The 24,027-nt window shown below is 40.0% G+C and overlaps 1 protein-coding gene across 2 annotated transcripts in view; it reads right to left on the minus strand.

The window, feature by feature from the left end:
- Nucleotides 1-24,027, minus strand: part of MSRB3 (methionine sulfoxide reductase B3) — a 171,455-nt gene that overhangs the window by 108,089 nt on the left and 39,339 nt on the right. For both annotated transcript variants that reach the window (XM_053555595.1, XM_053555596.1), the window contains exons 3-4: nucleotides 7,072-7,180; nucleotides 5,406-5,483 (exon numbers count right to left, since the gene is read on the minus strand). In XM_053555595.1, coding sequence (XP_053411570.1) covers nucleotides 5,406-5,483; nucleotides 7,072-7,180 — 187 coding nt within the window. The remainder of the gene's footprint in view (nucleotides 1-5,405; nucleotides 5,484-7,071; nucleotides 7,181-24,027) is intronic.

Below are 24,027 nucleotides of genomic sequence, written 5' to 3' on the forward strand. Positions count from 1 at the left end.
GGGTAGAGTGCCGTGGATCATAGCTCACAGCAACCTCAAATTCCTGGGCTCAAGCGAGTCTCCTGTCTCCACCTCCCAAGTAGCTGGGACTATAGGTGCCCGCCACAACGCCCAGCTATTTTTTGGTTGAAGCTGTCATTGTCGTTTGGCGGCCCGGGCTGGATTCAAACCCGCCAGCTCAGGTGCAGGTGGCTGGCGCCTTAGCCGCTTGAGCCACAGGCGCCAAGCCCAGACAAAAGCTTTTCAAACGGGCACTTTCTCAGAGATGCCAACATTGTTTTTTCCTATTTTACAATTGTTATATTTTTCTTATGTCAGCAAAACCATAAGTATCTTGGGGGGGAAATATTTTATAAATTTATTTTGTTTGTTCCACAATAGCAAAGTGTTATCAAAGCAGAAGATAAATGTTCCAAAGACTTTCTGGATTAAATTATTTTGCCAGTCCCTTCTCTGGCTTATTTGATGTGCAATAAATTCACTTCAGTAAAGCTAAAAGTTCAGGTAACCAGAGGAGAGAATATTCTCGCTTCTGTCACTTAATTTACTAACGGAAAGTCAGTAGCACTGAATGAGAAATAAACCAGCTTGGTAAAATTCGTGAATGTGAAGCAAATGTGAACCACAGAATAAATCACCTTTGCTTCATAAGAAGACCGTGCAGGAGGTCCCTGCCTTTGGTAAGAGGTAAGAAAGCAGCATAATGTTCAGAGAGGAATCGTACTTAGAGTGTGCGTTTGAAAATGAGAATAGTTGAGCCGTCTTTTTTGTAAGGAAGTCAAGTCACGTCAGTGAAGAGGATGGTGTGCCTGTGGGCACACACGCCCTGCAGGGAGGAGCGAGCAGCAGCGACAGAAGTTGGGAGACAACTTTTCACCCCACTAATGATTAGCTATTTTCAGATTCAGCACTTCCTTTCTTATTTCTCCATTCTTATCTATTTCCCTCCCCCATTGTTATCTTTCACACTGTACTTCTATTCAATCTGTTCTGCATAACTTTGTTCCCCTAATTCCTTCCTAACAGAAACTTACACACACACACACTTTTCTTACACTCTGTGTCCATCGCATGAAACCAATTATCTAGAGCAGTGGTTCTCCACCTTCCTGATGCTGCAAACCTTTAATACAGTCCAACGGGGTCGAGACCCACAGATTGAGGATCACTGATCTAGAGGGCCCTGAGTATGATACCATTAATTCATTAAACTAGTGAGTGGTTTTCAAACTTTTGGTCATAAACCCCCAAAAGAATTTTGGGAAAAAGAATAAATTTTGCACCAGTTATCAAATGGTTGCCTTTTTGCCACTAAATCCACCCTCCTTGCCTGCTCTGACAAATCAGAGCTGGGCCCTATAAACATTTCCTTGTCAGTGAGGTTGTTGCTAAACTTTGTCGGGGAGGGCGCAAGAGGAACCCAGGGGACGGCCTTTCCCTGCTGGTTTCTGAACGGGCCCTCAGCAAGCTTCTCGGAGCACCTTTTGCTTCCCAACCCTGCAGCACACATAAGCCTGTGGCTTCCAGGCACCTGCAGTGTGGGCAGCTTCTCCAGGGCCAGGCTTCTAGGGTGCAAATGGATTCTCTTGCACCCACAACCCTGGATGAGCAGCTCCTGCAGCACTAGGCTCCTGAGCCCAGCTACCCCCCCACTTCCCTCTGTGTCCAGCTGTCCCCCACGTCCAGCTGAACCCACTGCCCCCATGCCCGGCTCCTCCCCATGCCCAGCTGCCCTGCACCTGGCTGCCCCACACACCCAGCTGCCCTCCCCCACTGCCCCTGCGCTCAGCTGCCCGGCTGCCTTCCATGCCCAGCTGTCCCCCACTGGCCCCACTCCCAGCTGCCCATGCCTGGCTGCCTGCCCCACCCAGCTGGCCCCCATGCCCAGCTGCCCGTGCCTGGCTGCCCCCTGCACCCAGCTGCCGTAGCGTTGCACTGCCCCTCCTGCCCTGCTACCCCCCCGGCAGCTTCTCCAATGCAGGTGTGGCTTTCCGGGCACCAGCAGCACCTCACAGCCAGCAGCCCCTGGGCCTCTCCGAGGTGGTTTGGCAGTAGAGCACTTCCACTCAGATACCTCCCTGTGCACAGCTTTCCCCAGCACCACAGAGGTTAAACTGCCAGCAAATTCCAGAAAGCAGATGACTGGAACGTTTCTGAGGCTGAATTTCCAGCAAGGTGCATTACGATGGCACTCTAATGACCCCTCCGCTGTTCGGTAGCTATAGCCGGGCCCTCTCCAAGTCTAGACGGAGGGCGCCCTGGACAAAGGAAGGCGGGGTGTGCCCTGGGCTCTTCATCTCAGACCTAGGAGTCATGATCACGTCTCAGACCTGCTATTCTTCAGAATTTCATTTCCTACTTGCTAGTTCCTCATTACCACAATCTTCTGTTACGCTCATGATGCTTTATATTAAACTTTCCTATTCAGATTACTGTGTGGTTTCGGTGCCCTGACTGGGTGCTGACTAGTACACTCTTCCTCTTATATTTTAAATTAACAGCTAAAAATTCTTAGAAAATTAAATAATTGTAAACTATTTATTTTCTGGTGTTGATATATTGTATATATCCTTAAAAGGTATACTGTCAAAACCTTAAGGGCTAGGCCAGTTGTGGAGGCTCACATCTGTAATCCTAACACTCTGGCAGTCCTGCTTGAGCTCAGGAGTTAAAGACCAGCCTGAGCAAGAGCAAGACCCAATCCATTCCCTACAAAAAGTGAAAAAACTAATTAGCCCCGTGTAGAGGTGGATGCTTATAGTCCCAGCTACTCGCAGGCTGAGGATCACTTGAGACCAGGAGTTTGAGGTTGTGGTGACCTGTGACTCTACCCAGGACCATCTAATGGACAGAGAAGTCTACCACCTTAGTAATTTGCAAAGCCATCCCCACACCATCAAATCAATCCACTAAATCAGATTTATAAATTAAAGACCTTTGTTTATTTCATTTTTTACATTTGAATAAACACGTTGATATATGTTCTGTGGCCACTCTATCACTTAAGGAATGGGCAGAAAATGATGGCAAGGCAGCAGAGGGAGACAGATAGGCAGATGGGGGTGGACTGGGCCATGCCAGGAGCCTTGCCATGGTGAAATATTTACTATTTTTCACCAATGCTTTTTTGCCTTGTTTCCCTGGGTCTCTCTAGAAGTAATGGTTCCTGGAGTGTCAGTTTCCCTGATGCCCTAGAGCAGTGGTTCTCAACCCTCCTAATGCCACGGCCCTTGAATACAGTTCCTGTGGGCCATGATTTACAGGTTGAGAACCGCTGCCCTGGAGAGTATAACTCAGGGCAATGAATAGTTGAGATTTGGACTGGATGAAAGGTATGACAACTTTTGTGATGTGGAAGAGGATGATGATGATAGAGGGGTGGGAAGAAGGACACAGCAGACCACAGAGTCCCTCGGAGGCATCAGTTCCAGAAAAACGTATGTTTTCTGCTGAGGATCAGAAAATTGATACCTTCACAACTTCCCACACCCTATGGCCCTGGAAAACTTTTGTGACTCCAGGACACGTGTGGTCCGGGGGAAGACACGCATGGTCTGGGGAGGAAGAGAGCTGCATGAGGCCAGTGGGTTGCCACAGGCTCCAGAGAAGGGCAGAGCAGGGTACTTTTTCCCCAAAGAGATAAAAACCAAATAAAAAGAAGCAAACAATTAAAAATATGTTATATAATAATACAATAGTATAACAAATTAAATCTACTAAGAGTAGAATATAAATGTCTTAACGCAATAACTAAGAAAATGAGGTGAAGGCTATGTTAACCAGTTTGATGGAAGTATTTCAAATTGTATATAAAACCAGCACATTGTACCCCATAATTGCATTAATATACACAACTATGATTTAATAAATATATATATATAATAGTACAATGAAACTTTAAAGCATATTCCTTCACAGTTTAGAAAACAAAAGCTTTCCTCATAAGAACGCTCAAGGAAGTGAGGGAACCGGCCTTGAAACCCAACTCCTCCAGCACCTAGGTCTGGATAAGAGTCCTGCTTTTAGGGTTTGTGACTCAAGATCTCACCTGGGTTAAATCCTTCATTTACAGCAGTTCTGTTTCTTATTTGAACAGTAAGTTTTCCTTAGATGTCACACTTTAATGAATCACATGATAGGAAACAAGATGGAGACCCAGAAACAAAACGCAGAGGGGATGTGGCCGATTTCACCATCTGGGATATTAAGTTTAACACGGCTCAGCAAGTACCTTAAGTGTTGTATCAACTCTTACGACGCAAGCTAAAGGTGTTGAAATATAAGGATGTGTGTTTTCTGAGAAGAAATGGGTGACCATTTGAAGGGTCAGTTTTTTAACACGAAGAATAAATACGTAAGAATTCAGAACAGATTCTCAACTAACGCTAATAAGGCAGGAAGGTTTGTGCAATTTAAGAAAGATTCTAAACTTTTAAAAAAATGTTTCAAGGAAATGTTTCCTGTTATTTCTGGAAAATCTACAAATGTTAGTGTTGTAAAAGCGAAATATTATAGAGAGATATTAAGTGTGTTTTAGATGCTGCAAGCATCAGGTGCTCATTTATTCCTTCACCTAAGAAACTTGGTAATTCTGCTTGGAATGAATGACCTTTACTCTCAGTTATGGTTTCTATCTTTTAATTCTCCAATAGCAACAATCCAGGGGAAGTACAGGGCTTCTAAGATTTTCTCCACCTACTTACATAAATTTTTGGTAAAGATTTGCCTTTCTTGAATAGGACTCCCAGAATACACTGTCTAGATTAACTATCAATATTTTGGTCAAAAAGTCTGTGGGCTGCCTGTTTTATGGTAAACTGTTGGGATCTTTAAAGGTTTTAAACCAAAGACAAAGCTATTAACTTCATATTACACGATTTGGTTACTTGCAGTAGAGGCAATTTCCTCCCCTGCAGAAATACAGTAAGTCTACTTGGTGGCTGTCACCCAATATGAAGGATTACGTGAGCGACTTTTCATTATTGTCCAATAAATACATTTAGGACGATCGCTTGGAGACAGAAAAATCAATAGGCAGATAAACATTTCTATGCTTGCCAGAATCTCTTTCGTATTAAAGAAAGATACATATTTTACATGGAAAAAAATAATACCATCCTATAAAAGAGATAAAAAAAAAAAAAAAGAATCTCTTTCATAGCTCCATTACGCACCATGATTATTGGGATGAACAAGTTAACGTTGGGTATTTTCCAAGTAGTGAAAAATCAGCCAGCATGACACTCTGGTAATTTGCCATGAAATCAATAATGACTTTTGTTTTGTAGGGGGTAAATAGGAAAAAAAAAAATAGAAGAAAATCCAGTAATGGAAAGATGCTAAGATGAAAAATCAGTGACTAGCCGGTCAAGACACGCCCAGGCCTGCAGGCCGTCCCCACTCACCTGAACAATGGGGTCCCACAAACAACACATCTATAGACTCCGGGCTCTTTGTGCTGTGTATACTCCCCTTCAAAGGCACTGATAAACGATAAACAGATCATTAAAAAAAATTAAAGTTAGCATGACTTCTTACAGAAACTATTTCTTAAAATATATTTCTCTAATAAATCTCACAAGGGCTTTTTGTCCTCAAATGAGAACAGACCAAACATATGGAAATCTGAACAATACTAATATATTTCAAATCTATGTAATAAAATGTGCCTATAACTACTCCAAACCAGTGCAGGTTAAATAAAAAAAAATCAAGCCATCTAGTTATGTAATGCTGAGTTAAAAATTTTTCCTATTAAAAAATAAATCCTGTCGTTTAGATTCACAGAAAAAAAAATTATGACACAAGATTTTTGCTCCTTCACAGTGTCCAGAGTGTATATCAGAAAATGAAGAAAGGTCCAAAACTTCAAGGGGAAGGAGCCTGAATTTTGGTTTGAAAAGGAATATTGCAGCTTTAAGGGAATATTTTTCTACGTTAACAATCTGAAAGGCCAGGAGGTCGCCAGCTAACACAAGTCAGCTGTGTGTGCTCCGCAGCTTGCTTTTATTATCCTTTAACCCTCTTTATGAGGTCCAGTTTTTTTTATAAACAGAATTTTTAAGAATGACCTAATCTCTGGTTGTTTGTGTGCATTAAATCATTTTGCTAGTCATGTACACAACAGGACGGACAGAAGCCCTCCTGAGAGGAAGCTGACGTCCCCTGCTAACTGCGATGCCGAGGGGGCCTCTGTCGCAGAGTGGACATCGGTAGGTTCAGGGAGAGGAGAGCGCGGCAGGAAGGGCACGCTGCCTGAGAACAAGGAGCCATGTGTGGCAGAGAGCTCTCTCAGCTCATGAATGAAAACAAGAAGTTACATCATTAATAAATTTGGATCAGAGGTAAGTTACGGCCTTATGCCAAGCTCCATGGTATAAATTAGACAACAAAATCATTGGGCTCTGGCAATTTACCTTTGAGCTGGAATCAGCTGAGACTTTATTCACTAAAAACAGTCTTGGAACTGAACAAACTCTTTCTTCAGGACTTAGGGCGAACTTCCAAGGACCAAAGCCATGTGAGGGCAGTTATTGAAAATTTTTGACATTCCAACCACAAATGAGCCAATAAATACTTTCTCCACATGTGCTTCAAAAAGAAATTGGAGTTGGGTAGAACGGAACTAAATTATGCTACCTTCTTTCTGCAGCCAAAACGTCTATACTTACAATGGCCACCTTCAAAATTTCAGCGTCCTGGCACGGTGCCATGGCCCTCGTGGTTTTGCTTACTGTGATGTCTTCCCAAAAAATGTACCTAAATCGCTATTACTTCCACACATTTTGTAGTAAACTAAAAACAGGCCCTTAACAAAAGCTTTGTGACTTTATATAAGATATGGCATGTTCATTAAATGGAGCAAAGAACAAATAAAACTTAGTCTTAACCTAAACAATCCCATTTTCAACCTTTTCAAGGATATTAATTTGTAGACTTTAGCAAATAAGTGCAGAATTCTTAAAGTTAATTGGCAAAAAAGAGGATTCAATGGGGGAAGGGTGGGGGGTGGGGTGGGGGGGAGAGGCCAACGGGCTCTTGCTTAGGGCCTTCTCCGTGCGGCTCCCTTACCTTTCTGTCCCTTTCTCCTGAGTGACATGGTACTGCAGGGGCGTGAGCCGCTTCCTCAGCTCCTGCTGGGGAAAGACCACCTTACAGCTCTTTTTATCCCTACATGACCCTGCAAAGAGAGAGGATATGGGGGAAGGAGGCTTTTTAGCTTGAATCCTAAATAATTGTTTTGGCTGGCGGCCACCGCACAGCTTCTGCAGTCACTTGTCAATGACCAAACCAGTCCCTAATGCACTAGAAAAGCTTACCTGAACTGCCGCCCATGACTTCTCTAAGTTTAAAAGAATGTTTCTTAAGATTCAGGTGGTTCCACTGGAGAGGTGACAGTGTGTTGTCGCCAAAGTGTCTACACATGATAAACATTCACAAGCTGCAGGCTTTGTCTCTGAACACTCGGAAACTCCTTTGTGTTTGTTAAATGAATTCAAAAGCGTAAGGGCTATTTACAAGCATTTACACTGTATGTAAAAGATGCTGAGCATATTAAGTTTAACCATACTCCCCAATAATTTTGCAACTTGGTAGAATAACTTGAAACCATTATCATTCAATCTCCATTCTGGATGATTTAACTATCTTTTTTTGTTTGTTTGTTTTGAGCCCTGAAGATGAAATTTTTCTATTACTAGGAATTACTGTTTTTGTGATTCTATCAGACACTTCACTAAGTTCTGTACAGTCTTTAAAAATAAATGTCTCTTTAAAGGGTTTATCTTGCCATGTTAAACAGGCAAGGAACTTTCAACAAACTACAGAAGGCATTTACACTAATGCAGATGCAAAAAGTTCCAAAGAAAGAATAAGAAAAGGAGAAAGATAAAGAAAAAAACAAAAGTGAATACAATTTTATTCAGAGACCTACGTTTTCTTTTTGTAAAGTATATCTAAGAAGCTGTCACTGATTAAGTGTATTTGAATGGTGAAATAATTTTAATGCAACTCTAGTAACAATGGCAGCTTTTATTGCGACCTATACAGACCGCAGTAAAATGTTCAGACAACACCTGTTTATATGTAGTATTTTATTTTACCTGCACAAATGATTGAAAAGAAATATAACCCCAGGACAAGGCAGCCATTACTCACTGCAGTAAAACTGCTTCTCTTTGCTATCCATCACAGTGGGAAAGAAGCTTGCAGGTGGTCCCAAATGCAAAGATTTCTTACCAGGTTTTGAAGTTACTAAAAGAAAGCTTCCTTAGCTTCCTGAATATTTAATTCAACTTCTTTTGAAATATAAATATATATATATATATACTACTACTGTCATATGGTATGTGAGATCACTGAAATTAAACCAGGAAAAAGTTAACCAACCGGTTACCCTGAACCATGGAACTGAAGAAAGCCATCAGCTTCCAGAAGCCGGGCCACCAAGACAGAGAGGCTGGTTTGCTATAAGAGAACATGGGTCAGAACGAGCCATCAAGAGCCAACAGAAGGGTGCTCCTGGGAGCGGACCTGCCGGGTGGCCAGCAGCACCTCTGCTGACCTTCCACCAAGTCCCTTGGCCCTGGCCTGGCAAACCCACGGGAACAGCGCCGTATCACCAACAGCACGCTGACCTCTCATCTCGTTGGACCCTGTCCTGTGGCTAGGCCTTACCCAAACACTACTACTTGCATTTTTGCTATCTAAGGGGTAGACGGAAGTGTCTCCCTGAGAAATGAGTATCCTGTCAGAACAGGCCTCTCCATAGCTCACACACAGAATGGCTCTTCCTTAAATAATTAGTTGACTATGACAGATGATTTCTATTCAACACACTGGAGACTTCTTTAAAAGTTATAGTTTTGTTTCTATTCATTTATTTGTTGGAAGGGTGTGTCTACATCAGTTTTGTCAAAAAAATCCATTAATGGCAAACTTTACATGACAAAACATCTTGGCTAAAATCATTTTTTACAATGGTATAGGTAATTAAAATCTGTACAATTAGAATTAAACAATTCCATCCAAAATATTTTTGTTAATATATGTTCATTCGTACAAAAAGGCCGATTGTGTTCCCAAAGTTGAGAGAACCAAGTCACCCATCTGTATGTCATTTAGTCCAGGGGAAGCAACTGCGGGTTTAAATTACATGGTATTGGATTGCAATTTCCTAACATGGGATGCTTTTCTGCTTTTTTACCTTGAGTCATTTGCTAAGGAGTGTTCATAAAAAGTAGCTTAAAGCACAGATGCTTGCAAATCATTTAGCCAAAGATGTTTCTCTCTTTTTTTTTTCCTCCACCTCTCAAAAAATCTCTCTTTTCTGAAGAAAAAGAACAAAACTGTTGGTCAGTATTGATGAACCATGTCAAGTATTTGTACAAGGAAAAAAGGTAAAATTGAAAACATCTGATTGAAGTAAATAATACAAACATAAAAGCTTTACTAGTGAATGAAGGGTATTGAAGAGACTTTATTTCATAGATTAGAAATTACTTTTGATCTAAACATTCTTAAAAACAGATTGTTTTCCACTACGAAACATCTCATTAACTGTGCTACAGAGACGGCGTTTTAATGGAGCCCTGACAAAGATGCCGCCGCACTCCTTTGTCAGTCTCCGTCTTATTTGGGAGGGGAATAAAGATTTCTTTCCCGCTTTCTTTGTTTGTCTTTCAAGAACCACTAAAGCAGTATTCACACACATTTTGCAGGAATGTGCCCTATGTCATTAGCGACAAATTATTTGGTTTTGGTGCACTTAAAGGTCATCTTCCAAATTAGCAAAATTTTTCTACATCCTGGCTTTTCAACCTTAAATATAAATATTGTTTCCTAACCGTAAGTGAAATTTGTTCCTTAAGAAATGCGAGTGATTATTTAAAGTTGTCAAACTTGGTACATTTTTATTCTTTGGTCATACTGGTTCTCAAAATAATTAGGCTTTTAAAGTACGTCTAATGGCAAAAGGAAATATACATAAACTAGTAATAACTGCTGTGATTCTACATTAAACAACTCAGCGAGAAGTCAGTCAGATTGTAATAAGCGTCTTTTGCCACCTGATTTAATAATGATGTGCTTTCTGGACGTTCGAAAGCCACACTATTACATGAGCCCTTCTATCATTAGAACAAAACGCTGGCATACACCCCAACAAAGAAAACCTTCACTTGTGTGTCTGATTTCCCTTTCCCCCACCAGATGCACTTTTGTAAAGTCCTATGATGCTGCTGTTGATTTTAAAGAAATCATTTTAATTTGAAATTCTAGAGCAATTCATTGGATGGTTTCTCATTACTATCTTCACTTAGGTACTGTAATTTCCTTATTATGCAGTAATTTAATATTAGTATTACATGTCATCTGTTCAATGACCCCTAAACTGGCTTAGAAGTATGTTCAGGAAAGGTTTTATCCCTTTATTTAAATGTTTAACAGTGTACTTTGAAGGCCCGAGTGAGTGTTTGTGTATATACAGGCAACACAAATATATCTGAGGGGATAATACTGCCATTTTGGAATCCAGTGATAACATCACTCCCTACAGTAACTCTAGCATAGACCAGATCTGCTTTGAACCCAATCCACAGGGTTTTCTTAATGAAATACATCCAAAGTCAAGCTTGTTCCATGTTGTGGCCTCAAGTGCAGTACTATTTTGAGACAATGTGACTCTCCTGCTGTGAGACCCAGTGAGAGTTCACTTTCCAGCCCCGCTGCTTCTCAGCCACGTGACCTCACATCAGGCAACTGTCCACGTGCCACCAGCTCACACTTCTGTGAGAACCACAGACATCAGCACCTACCACGCTCTCTGAACAAATGCAACTTCATGTTGCCAGGCTGCTTCCAGTGAATTCTGAAGTTAAAACCATATTTCACAAGGTAGACATGTCAGGCTAGTTTTAGTGGACTGCAATGGTTTGCTGGTGATTGTTTTTCCTTTTTCTTTTTTTGAAGACAGAGTCTCACTTTGTCGCCCTCAGTAGAGTGCCATGGCGTCACAGCTCACAGCAACCTGAAACTCTTGGGCATAGCAATTTTCTTGCCTCGGCCTCCCAAGTAGCTGGGACTACAGGCGCCTCTCACAACACTTGGCTATTTTGTTGTTGTTGTTGTTACAGTTGTCATTGTTGTTTGGCAGGCCCAGGCTGGATTCGAACTTGCCAGCTCCGGTGTATGTGGCCAGTGCCCCAGCCACTTGAGCTACAGGCGCCAAACCTGGTGATTGTTTTTCCATAAAAATCCCCTCAGAACAGTATTTTCCTCACAAGTTATACTTTAAAGATCATTAAAATAGAAAATGAAGAAAATAAATCTAAAATGTGAGTTTAGCACATTTCTAGGCACTTTCACATAAATGCATTTAATCTTCTCAATAATTCTAGAAGGTCACTGTCATGCCCATTTTATAGATATAAAAACTGAGGCAGAGTTACAAGGCAGCTCACTAAGGTCAAACAGCAAACAGCTATGTCAGCTCAAACGCAAGGCTGACGGACTACAAAATCCAGAGTCATTATATTCTCTGTCAGGAAAAATTATGTTACAACTTTCCTCTCAAATTATACAATAACTTTAAAAACAACCACTAACAACTTAAGATAACAATGGGGGAAAACTAATAACCACCCAGTATATCCAGGAAAGTTAAGTGTGTTACTGTTTATTATCCAGGGTGCCCCCCCCTTCCTTCAACAGAGTGACAAGTTTCATACAAGATTCTCTTGAACTCTATAAAAGGTTGAAAGGCTTTTTAACTTCCTGTTAAGAAGTAAATCAGATCTGTTACCTCAATCTCAGAGCACTTTTAAGTCATAAATTTTATATTTCGGTGTGAAAAATCAAAACAAAAACTAAAGATCCCATAACTTTATTATTTCAAGATCAGAAAAATAAAACTATGAAATATTTTTCCAAGATAATAAATAATTAAAAGATAAGAACATACTGTTTTTCTTTGGATTTAATAGGTTAAAACACTAAAGTTCAGGTTGAAATATCTTGCTGCTATATTTAAAGACAGAATACTTTATTTTCACTATAAACTTTATTGGTTATTAGTCTGTCCTTGGAAAATTTAGCGAATTTTTATTCCAGGCATAATAGCGTTAGAATGTCTAAATAAATGGGCATTTATAAAAGCCAAATCTAGTTCATTTTTAGAATAAAATGCAAAAGATACGCCATAATCCATCCTTCTTTGTGTGTTTTTGCATTCTAGGAAATCAATAAAGGCTTTAAGAAAAAACTACAAAGGCGGCGCCTGTGGCTCAGTGAGTAGGGGACTGGCCCCATATACCGAGGGTGGTGGGTGGTGGGTTCAAACCCAGCCTCAGCCAAACTGCAACAAGAAAAAAATGCAAAGCATGGGGGGGGGGGGAGTTTCATGCTTGTATAAACATAATCAACTCCTCCAATTTTCTCTCCAAGTGAACATACAGAGGAAAAACATTCCTGAGATTAACATACAATCTAAGATCTCAGGACCCTTCTGCTTTAGGCCTCCTATACCCACAAAACTAGGGCTTCAGGGATCACTTTGAGGTCTACTGACCCAGGATTTTTTTCTTACTTTTTAAAAAAGTCATTAAAAATGTTCAGTGCTGGCCAGTGCGGTGGCTCACGCCTATAATCCCAGCACTCTGGGAGGCTGAGGTGGAAGGAGTCCTTGAGCTCAGGAGTTTGAGACCAGCCTGAGAAGAGTGAGACTCCCATCTCTACCAAAAATAGAAAAAGTAGCTGAGCCTTGTGGTGGCCCCTGTAGTCTAAGCTACGCGGGAGTCTGAAGCAAGAGGATCACTCGAACCCAGGAGTCTAAGATTGCTGTGAGCTATGACTCTGTCTCAAACAAACAAACAAAAAAAAACAGAAAAACATTGAGTGAGTACAGAGTACCAGGTACTATGCTAGGTAAGATACATTATGGGCAGTGCCTATGGATTAAAGGAGTAGAGCACCGGAGGTGGTGGGTTCAAACCCAGCCCTGGCCAAAAACTGCAAAAAAAAAAAAGATGAATTTGTGCATTTAATAATTACTTATTGAGTACCTCCCATATGCTGGCATTTTTCTAAGTTCTCAGGACATGTCAGAGAACCAAATAAAGGTCCTATAATCCCAGAGCTCCCTTTCCAACAGGGATGGGGAGACAGACAAGACGCAACAACAGTGAGTAAATCACACAGTGTCTCAGCAGGTGGGGTACACAGAAAGGAAAAAGCAAAGGCGGGCAAGTGGCAGTCCAGGAATAAGGACTCTGCTGCAATCTGCAACAGGGCGGCTACGCAGGGCTCACCGCAGTGACATCTGAGCAAAGCTCGGAAGGGGAGAGGAAGTCGCCGCGCTGACGTCTGGAGGACAAGCTCTCCAAAAACACAGCAGACAGTCTGAGTTCGGGAGCCGGCGGCACAGACCAGCAACCGCACTGCCGCTGCGGAAGCCTGATGTGAATGGAGCTGCAAAGAATATGCTCAGACCAAGAAATCGCCAACTGTGAATCTTGGGACAGACATTGTCTACAGAGATCCTAAGACTTTTCAGCAAAGTGCTACCCTCAAAATAGCTCTCAGAGAATATTTTTCTGGTTGAACTTGGTGCCATCCCAGTGTGGCTCTGCTAATCTGCTTTGTCTACTTAAGGGCACCTTTTTTGACTACAAATCATCCTTCTCAACCTAGAGTCAAACCTAAAAGGACACTCAATAGATGCTCCTGGTGGTACATTCAGGGTGAGTCTGCAGAACAAAACCCTTTGGCCACACAGTGCTTTTACCCCTCAGAGCACTTCATTCAACTCTGTTTCAGAGTAATCCCACAGGCAGTGGCAAGGAACATCCGTAACCAAAGAGAGTATAAAATCAGTGCCTCAACTTCGTTTCCATTTTTTAAAACATTCTTAATTTTTACATTGAGGTTCAGTTTAATTTCATCTGGTCTTCAAGTCCTAAATATAACACACACACCCTACCCCCATGAGTCTTAAGAGCCAGAAAGCAGACAATTGTTTCTTTTTAAGGTAAAGATTTCTTGTTTTCTGGCTTGGCGCCTGTAGCTCAAACAGCTAGGGCGCCAGCCACATACGACAGAGCTGGTGGGTTCGAATCCAGCCTGGGTCTGTCAAACAACAATGACAACTAAAAAAAAATGCAAAAAAATAGCCAGGTGTTGTGGCTGGTGCCTGTAGTCCCAGCTACTTGGAAGGCTAAGGCAAAAGAATCGCTTAAGCCCAGAAATTGGAGGTTGCTGTGAGCTGTGATGCCATAGCACTCCACCCAGGGTGACAGCTTGAGGCTCTGTCTCAAAAAAAAAAAAAAAAGATTTCTTGTTTTCTGTGAGAAAAATCTATTTCTCATGATAATGACACATTTCATGCCTTCTTGCTGTTCTGTTACTTCGCATAAGACAGGTCTACAGATCAGTTTCAGCTGCACCCAGTAGATGTACGCACAGAGTCCTAATTACCATCAATGGGCATTATGAGCCTGCCAAGCCAACATGCCACTGTAAACTTCTGAAATTAAACAGGACCATATGTTTTAGTGATACATAGTTGAATGATAAAATTGGTCTTCTGGTTCCTCTACTAACCGTTTGAATAGTCAAACTCAGAAGACATTTTCAAGCAAGTTTTCCTTCCGAATCTACACACCTAAGAAGCTCCCCCCTACCGACACCCTTAGTTCTAGGCTTTTTTACTGTGAAAGGTATTGTTTATGGGCAAATACAGCACTGGCAATTATTTTCAAATGCTTTGTTTCTGCTTTTTTCTCAAACACATTGTAAATTCTTTGAAGATAGCCTGATAATAATTCATATTGTCTACGATTATTTATAGTGAATTGTAATGAATGCTGGGAAGTTAAAAACAAATAAATGAATGTTCCTGCCTGAGGAGAGCACGTATTCCAGCAGGAAAGATAAGACAAACTATCGAGGAAAGTTTTGTGTAAAGAGAGTTACTAAAAATGACATTAACACTCATGAACTTGGCCCACCTGGTCTGGAAGACAGACATGCTATTAATAGAAACAGCACCTGCAGGTGAGAGGCAGAGAGCTGCACCGGGAAGGGAGCTGCACCGGGAAGGGAGCTGCTGGCAGCCTGGCGCCGGGCGGGAGGCAGCAAGTCAGGGTGGCTGCACCTGCCCACAAGAAAGGGGTCAGAGTCTCCCATGGAAGCAGTATCAGCTAACTTAACAAAGCAAAAACAACCAGAATAAAATGGAGATTCAGATTTGAAAAAGGAGACTGAACAGCTGAGAAATAGGGCAGCTTTAAAATTAGCAGAAAAAAATATGCAAGTAACTTTTTTTACTCTAAGTCAAGGGGAGTGAATTTATTTCTCAGAGTATCAAAAGTTGACGGTATGGGCCGGGCGTGGTGGCTCACGCCTGTAGTCCCAGCGCTGTGGGAGGCTGAGGCGGGTGGATTGCCTGAGCTCAGAGGTTCAAAACCCATATGAGCAGCAGTGAGCCAGAGTAAGACCCTGTCTCTACCAACAACATCAAAAACAGCCAGCACTGCAGGAGAAAGAAGAAACTCAACAAAAAAGGAGTACTTCAAACAAAGAAGAATGAACAGCACTCTGAAATTAAAAATAAAAAAAAAATTAAAAAAAAAAAAAGTTGACCGTATGATCTAAAATTCTGTCCTTGATAGTAAAATCTCACCTGTGGCTCTGCGTGACTTTCTTCAGAGAAAACGACAGAGCAGTGGGTCACTGGGACACCTGATGAAACATTTACTAACCGTTCACTCAAACGTCCGTAAGACAGAAAGCCACCTTTCACGTTTGTGTCCTTCACTTGTTGCTATAAACCTTTAATTGTTGAACTCTTGTGTAGCAGCCACTCATCAGCATTCTTGAAGCACCACAAAAAGCAAGGGAGAGTCCTTGATCAACTCTTCAGAACTCAGCGCACATACGGAGAGCGATGATCTTTGTGTTAATGTGGACCATAAAGCCTAGCATGTAGGGAAATCTTTAAAACAGGTCTTGATCCAAAAAGCCTTTTCTTGCTTGCAAAGCACAGGAGTAAAAAGAGAATTTTCAAAGGCAGTGCCATCGTCAAGTGACCAGAGTAAAAGAGGAAGTGACCAACATCAGTTCCATCTGACGACACGTGAAATGCTGACAAATGTGGAGCTCCCTGTTTTTAATATTTTTTTCCTGTATGGGTCTTCACTGGAACATCACAGCCGACACAGAAAAAAATTAAAAACAGACAGCTCATTTCCATTCTACGTTTCACATGCAATCAAAAAGATTTGCAAATAACAGCACTCTCTCTCGTCCTCCCTCTCCCCCTTGGGGACACGGCCTGCGAGGGAAATGAGGTGTAACCACCCACAGAAAGGAAGGGAAGGGACAGGAGTCCTCCCTTAGATTATCATGCACAATTTTACTTAAATGTGACATGGAGTATACTCCACCAGAAATAAAATAAAATTTATATTGTCAAAAACAACTCAGCCTTGCAAATTACCAAAATTATATTATCACCCAAATCAAATTTCAAATCTAAACTAATTAAGCACAACAGACAGAAAACAAGCCAAGGGTGGCCACTCAGTGAACAGCTAAGCTGGAGACTACACCTTCCAGAAGAGCCTTAGAGTTCTGGGGGAAAAATTTACATTTTTTTTTACTCATATAATTCATGAAAAAGCACAAGTCTTCCCCTGAATTATTCTTTGTCTTGAAGGACAGTCTCATGTATGTCCGGTCATCTCCAGCAGTTAACAGTGCGTCTAGGCAACAGGAAGACTAAGGAAGTATACGTTGTATTTAAACATAGCAGAACCTCTGTAAGGTGACCACCCACAGAAAGCTAACAAACTGTCCAACACACGGAGGTGGTCACCACAAGGAGCCAGGCCTGTGTACTGATACGTACGTGGGGAGCATCTCCAAGGGTCTATGACAGTCGGTCAGCTGAAGGAGGTGGTCAGTAGGGGAGGGGTCAGCTATGGAGTTTCTACTGTACTTACTCAACTCTCCATTGTAATTATTACTATTTAACTCTTCTTTCTAAGCAGTGTTTACTAAGTGATGCCTTTAGCTATGTTTCTTAGAATTTAGTTTAAAAAGAGCAATAATATTTGCTTACCAAATCAGTGAAATTTCAAAAACTAATAACTATGGAGTAAAAACTTTATTTTCCTTTACTACTACTCTGAATCCTTTATTACCTATCTAAAGTTCTGTATTCAAAGCTTTTATTATAACTAATAGTCCATTAATTCTCTGGATTTAAGACTGTAAGATTAATAAATTGTGGTATATGCACACCATTGACTATTATGCAGCCTTAAAAAAAGATGGAGACTTTACCTCTTTCATGTTTACATGGATGGAGCTGGAACATATTCTTCTTAGTGAAGTATCTCAAGAATGGAAGAAAAAGTATCCAATGTACTTTTCAGCCCTACTATGAAACTAATTTATGGCTTTCACATGAAAGCTATAACCCAGTTACAACCTAAGAATAGGGGGAAGAGGGAGAGGGAGGGGAGGGAGGGGGGATGAGAGGAGGAGGGAGGGTGATTGGTGGGATTACACCTACGGTGCATCTTACAAGGGTACATGTGAAACTTAGTAAATGTAGAATGTAAATGTCTTAACACAGTAACTAAGAAAATGCCAGGAAGGCTATGTTAACCAGTGTGATGAAAATGTGTCAAACGGTCTATAAAACCAGTGTATGGTGCCCAATGATCGCATTAATGTACACAGCTATGATTTAATAATAAAAGAAAAGAAAAAAAAAAAAAAGACTGTAAGATCACCCTGTCCAGCATTCCCCAAAAGGTATTCTGTACAACACTGGCTCTGAAAACATTGGTAATGTGTGGATCCTCCCAGGAGAAGGGGACACTTCCGCAGTCACAGTAGACTAGGAGAAGATTAGGAACATCTAGGTTACGTGGGTTTCCTTATGAAGAACTTCTCAGAGACTTTATTATGCTGATGTATATTATTAAATATGTAGTATTCTGACACACCATTATTCTATGCCCTGCTAGAAAAGGGAAAAACAGTTGCCAAACTATGTTACATTCTTATCACAATTTTTAAGCTCATTCTAGTTGCGAAGATGGTGAAATGTAAAAAACAGCATCTCAATATTTTTGAAATACGTTAATAAGGCAGAGTTTCTCCATTTGATGATGGGGTCTGTTTGACAAGGTATAATTAATAGACATAGTGTTCTCCAGATTATAATCTGGGAAATAAAGACCTTCTAGTCCAAAGCCCTTGAAAGGAAATCAAGGTCCAAAGAAGATGCCTGCCGTGGCAGTCGAGAGCCCCGTTCTCATCCGCAGCTCTCCTCCTTTAATTTATCCATTCCCACATTTCTCCCTTGAATCCATGCTTTGTTGTACTTTAATAGCCCGTCTATTACCAGCCTGTGTGCTCCCAGCCCATTCCCGCCCCACCCTCCCATCCCCCGCCCCTCCCACCTCTAATTATATCTACACATTCCTGCATTATCTTTTAGAAGAGCTGTCACTGCTTGAAAGCCTATTCCAAGAAGCCAGTCTGCCATCTGGGACAGAAGGAAGGACAGGGCTTCTCACTTCCGCTCCTGCCTCCACAGTGAAACAAAAGAGGACGCGTCTGTATAGAATCATAAAGCCTTCATCCTACACTGCAGATAACAAGACCCAAAATGGCCATCTTTCTCACCAGAATCCCATTCCTTAGGAACAGAGATCCGGTCACACGCATGGTGGGCCTGTTTGGATACACACACCTTCCACATCGCAACCATGCATTTGTTCAATATTCAACAACTATTTAATGAACACTTACTATGTGACAGACAACTCTAGTTGCTGAAATGTACTGAAGGTCACATCTAATTGTAAAAGATTTGACAAGAATAATACAGAATTATCAGGTTACAGATGAAGAATAGGAATAAAAGGTACAAGATGGGAATTCTGGGTGTTAAAGCAAGTTCTGGCAGAGGTAAACCAGTAACTGCAGATCAGGACGGGCTGTAAGTTACCTAAACTTCACACGAGAAATACCGGACTATTCATCAAACAGAAGACAATACAAAGAGCTGTATCATTCTGAGCTCACATGCATTTCTGTAATAAAATCTTTAAAAACTATAATTATAGAATTCTGGATTGTATTTCCTTGCTTGAAATTCAAATACTCTAATGATTCAAGTTAACATTCAATTCTTTGTTTGAAATTACGTGGCTAAATATAATAAATATGTCTAGAAGGGAATGCTTATCATAAAAGTTATTGAGTAAATTTAAACTCTTTGCAATTGTTATCTCTTAGCAATCACCTAAATAACTAACATCATTGTCATTTCATGATATATTTTTATACCATGCATTTATATTTAGTGTTAAAAATACCCTAAATGTAAAAAAGAGAAAAATCTAGGAAATAGATGAAATGAGTATTTTAAAATTTTAAACAGTTGATTTCAAATACAAAGGCACCAAAAGTAATTGAGGTAATGTGCTATTGCATCTCAATAAAACCTATTCTTCTTTTACTTTTAAATTCAGTTTATTGTGAGGCTTTCACACATCAACAATTATGTGAATAATATAAAACCTTTTATAAAGAATTCTAAATTAAGAGCAGCCCCTGTGGTTCAGTGAGTAGGGCGCTGGCCCCATATACCAAGGGTGGCAGGTTCAAACCTGGCCCCAGCCAAAAATAGCCGGGTGTTGTGGTGGGCGCCTGTGGTCCCAGCTACTCGGGAGGCTGAGGCAAGAGAATCACCTAAGCCCAAGAGCTGCAGGTTGCTGTGAGCTGTGACACCATGGCACTCTACCGAGGGTGATAAAGTGAGACTCTGTCTCTAAAAAAAACAAACAACAACAACAACAAAAAAGAAGTGGCTCATTTTAATAACTCCTCCTATGACCTGTCATGTTACAGTATTGTAAACATGTTTAGATATATAAACATCTAAGTACCTATACAATTGCCCCAAAGTCCACACTGTCTGATACTCTTGCCCTGTAGAAATATCATGTTTGCAGAACTTGTAATTTTTTTTATTCTTTATAGTCATTGTTAATTAGTTAACTAGTCACTCTCCAAAAACAAAACTAAGATTTAATCTTTTGTTCACATCCATTTTAACGGTTGCTACTAAATGTTATGTGTAATTATTAATGTACACAAAGAATTTATCCCATATTTAAGAAAGAATTAAGAAAATTCACACTTAAAACCATATGCCCCAAACCTTATTCATACAGATTTATTGCTGTATAACAATTTAGCCTTGACTTATATGCATTTTCCACAAATAATCTTTAAAACTTATCTGGTAATTAGATGTTGAATATCAACTTTTCAAAACTAAAAAGTTTATCACAGAGCTACTAAAATATTGTGTATAGCTGTATCAGAGCACTCATTACTCAACATTTCTAAACATAATTTCTTCTTGCTTCCTTTAAATATTTTAATTCATGCAAAAAAATGATTCATGCTTAAAAGTCAACATGTTAAACTAATAACTTTTTTAAGATTCTATAACAACTTAAACCATAGCAAAACAAAATGTTAAATTTTCCTGAATTCTTGGGTGGTCTGCTGAAGAAAATTTAACTGCTATGTAACTATAAATTACTGTTAAATTGGCTACCTGGATAAAAGATAAGTTCATTTATGAAAACTTAGTTTATAGAAAATCTACACATGAAAGAATTTCTATGAGATGTCCAAGCATAAAGGAGTTGGAATCCTATTGAAAATGGAAAAAGGTTTTGCACCCTACAAATACTGTTTGAACATAACACAAGCAGAAAAATTTGTGGTTTATAAATCCATATGTTCTTCTCTGGATATTCCTTGCATACTTTGTTTAAATTTTCACAATGTACCTATGTGCTAAAGGACTTCAGGAATCACTTGTGCTGTGAAAGGCTGTAAGACCAGCACCACCTGCTGGAAAAAGGAGATCCCACTTAATCGACTTACTACAGATTACAGGAGTTGAAATTTTTATGCCTGTCTTTTTTTAACTATTTGCTTCCTTTTAAAAAGAAATCTTCTCCAAAGCATTTTTAATATCGTCAAAGAAGTCAGGTAAGATGGACATGTAAGAATGTGACCCTAGGGACTGAACTCCAGGGCAGACCCCGCTGGTAGCACTAACACCAACAGCAGAAGCCCTGGGTTCTGACCAGCCCTCCATCGGCCTCCTGTGTGTCTTTTGGATCAGAGTTCTGAACATGTGCTCAAAGAGCCTTCCCGGAAAAGTGTCACAAGGTCGAACAAAAAATTTCTTGAAACTGTATGAAAAATTACGTATAGATGAGAACATAACTTTTATCAAAGAACCGTGGAGGTGCTCAGTGTATTCAAGACTCAGAAAGGTTTTGAAAAACTAACATATAAAGTCAATCTATTCAATAAGTGGACAGCACACTGACAACTGCAATTGTTTTTCTAAAGTCAACATAACACCAGTTGCTATTAATGACCGTCAGCTCAGATGTGAATAGTATACGCTTTTTATTTATGGGTGTGGCTGTGATGTATATCTATAGGATTTCCTCTTTACAAAAGAAGAATTTAAGGCAAAACAAACAATACATGTGTATTAATTTGCTCCAAAGAAATGACCAAAACAGTGTTCATAATCCTCATGGTAAGTACAACATGCAGTGACTCACTTCCTCCAACAACTTACCACCAAACCAACACTCAAATTGTTTGAAAGAAAAGTAAAAGCTAGTCTGGATAATATACTATTTGTTTTTTGTTTAGCTGCAATATGATTTATAACTATGCCATGCCCTATACTGTATTAATGCAATAAAGTGAGAAAAAATGTTTTTGACAATTCAAAAGCCAACCAAACCATGAACTTTACTTTTAATCTGCCTATATAAAGCAGACTCAAATTCATTTGTATTCTCTGTAACAGCTATGACTTCACTACATGTAAACGTTCAAATGTTTATTCATTTTACAAATATTTATTAAGTACCAGGCACTGTGCTATGATCTGGAGCCCCTAGCCTCTGGTTCATAGGGTTCTAGTTATGCGGACGATATTCTGTAACTTTCAAACACTGTTTGCAAAATCTCTCTGTCTAATTTCCATATTACAATGCTCTCTTTACAAACCATATAACAGCCACGTGGCTCTTCAATTCATGAAGCCTGTTAAATTCGCCACTGAGGTTGAGTATGAATCACAGCCTTTATTACGTGTGTATGATGTTTGAGAAAAGTGTAACTTACCGCGGCAACTATGTAGACAAATTTTATTTATTTCACCCTTACTTGGCTAAAAGCTACCAATGATATCTAGGTCTAAGCTACAACTGCACTGAATTTTTATGTAGCATTAAAACTATGTATAAAGTTGTGTTTCCTAATCCCTCTCAGATAAAGCTTTAGTCCAGAGACTAGGAATGCTAATGTTCAAACAGGAAAAATACCCATGTCCTCCTCCCACAATCCAACAGACTCTTCTGTAAGTTCCCTGCATTGATTAGCACTGCATTTTAAGATCTGGTTAACCCAAAGCCAAAAGTAAAAACAAATAACAGTTTAAAAATTCATAGAATTTAAGAACTGAACAGATTATTTAATTTTAGTTCCTTGTTTTAACCAGGAAGAGACTGAGATCTGGAGAGCTTTACTGATTTGCTCTGGGTCATGCAGGGGAGAGCTATGGTTAGAGTTTTGTAACTCTTATTCCACTGCCCTTTTTAATACATAAAAGCAACTGTTATAGGAAATTAAGAAAAAATTCTGATAGAGAAAAATTACCTCTAATTACAAACATGAGTGAACCATAATTCAGATGAATTTAATAAGCTTAAATTAACATTATCCTTTATTAAAAAACAAGAAGTAAAGGAAGTGAAAGCTGAAAAATAATAGATCACTCTTCTGGAATATGGCTTTTATGCAGGTCAATCCATTTATAATCAACTTTAAGAGCCTGTTCCTATTATTTTTTAGTTCTGGAATTACTTCATATTGAATAATACTCAAAATTAGTAGAGCAGTGGCTAAGGATCGGAAATCCTTTTGATTTACAGAGATTTCTGTTATAATGGGTTTTGACCAGGGAACAATAAATTAAAGCAAGACTTCAAATTGTCACTCGAATTATCCTAAGTCTCCGATTTGGGCCTCTTCTCTCCCTGTCTGTATAAAGTAACGACCTAGAATTCCCATTTCAATGTCACTTTCATTTTTCAAAATTTAGTTTGTTTCATTATTGTCAAACTTGATTTCTTCAACATTTCTATACATTAAAGAGTTAAAGAAATGGATGATAATAAAGATTTTGCTAATATTCAAGTTATAAAATATGTAGACACAAGGAGACTAGCTTTCAGAACACTTAAAAATTAATGTTTGAAGAATTGCAGAACATGATTCTAGCCAGTTCATTTGTCAAGTAAAAATGGGTTTACAAGCCCTGATTAAGAAAGAGCTTCTCTGAGCTTCCATCAGTACCGGTTAGTAAGAATAAAAGAACTGTGCTGGATATTTACAGGACCTGGTTCTGGTTCAGCAGAATGAGCACATAATATAAAGAGATAAAACAACAGACTGAGATGGTTGTTTCTCAAATGTAAAGTTTATCTGTGAGTCCTGTGAAAGTAGAAATAGTTAAAGGAAAAATGGGACATTCTTCAGTGTTTTTAAACGTTTACCGTGTAGGCCGGGTGCGGTGGCTCACTTGGGAGGCCAAGGCGGGTGGATTGCCCGAGCTCACAGGTTGGAGACCAGCCTAAGCCAGAGTGAGACCTCGTCTCTAAAAATAGCTGGGCACTGTGACGGGCGCCTGTAGTCCCAGCTACTCAGGAGGCTGAGGCAAGAGAATCACTTGAGCCCAAGAGTTTGAGGTTGCTGTGAGCTGTGATGCCACTGCACTCTACTGAGGGTAACAAAGACTCTGTCCCAAAAAAATAAGAAAAAAAAGTTTACTGTGTTGGAAAATATACTTATGTATGAATACAGACCCTTGGGGTTCTAGGCGTGGGGCTTAGCACTTCT

Source organism: Nycticebus coucang, chromosome 12, assembly GCF_027406575.1.
Source record: "Nycticebus coucang isolate mNycCou1 chromosome 12, mNycCou1.pri, whole genome shotgun sequence".
NCBI classification, from domain to species: Eukaryota; Metazoa; Chordata; class Mammalia; order Primates; family Lorisidae; genus Nycticebus; species Nycticebus coucang.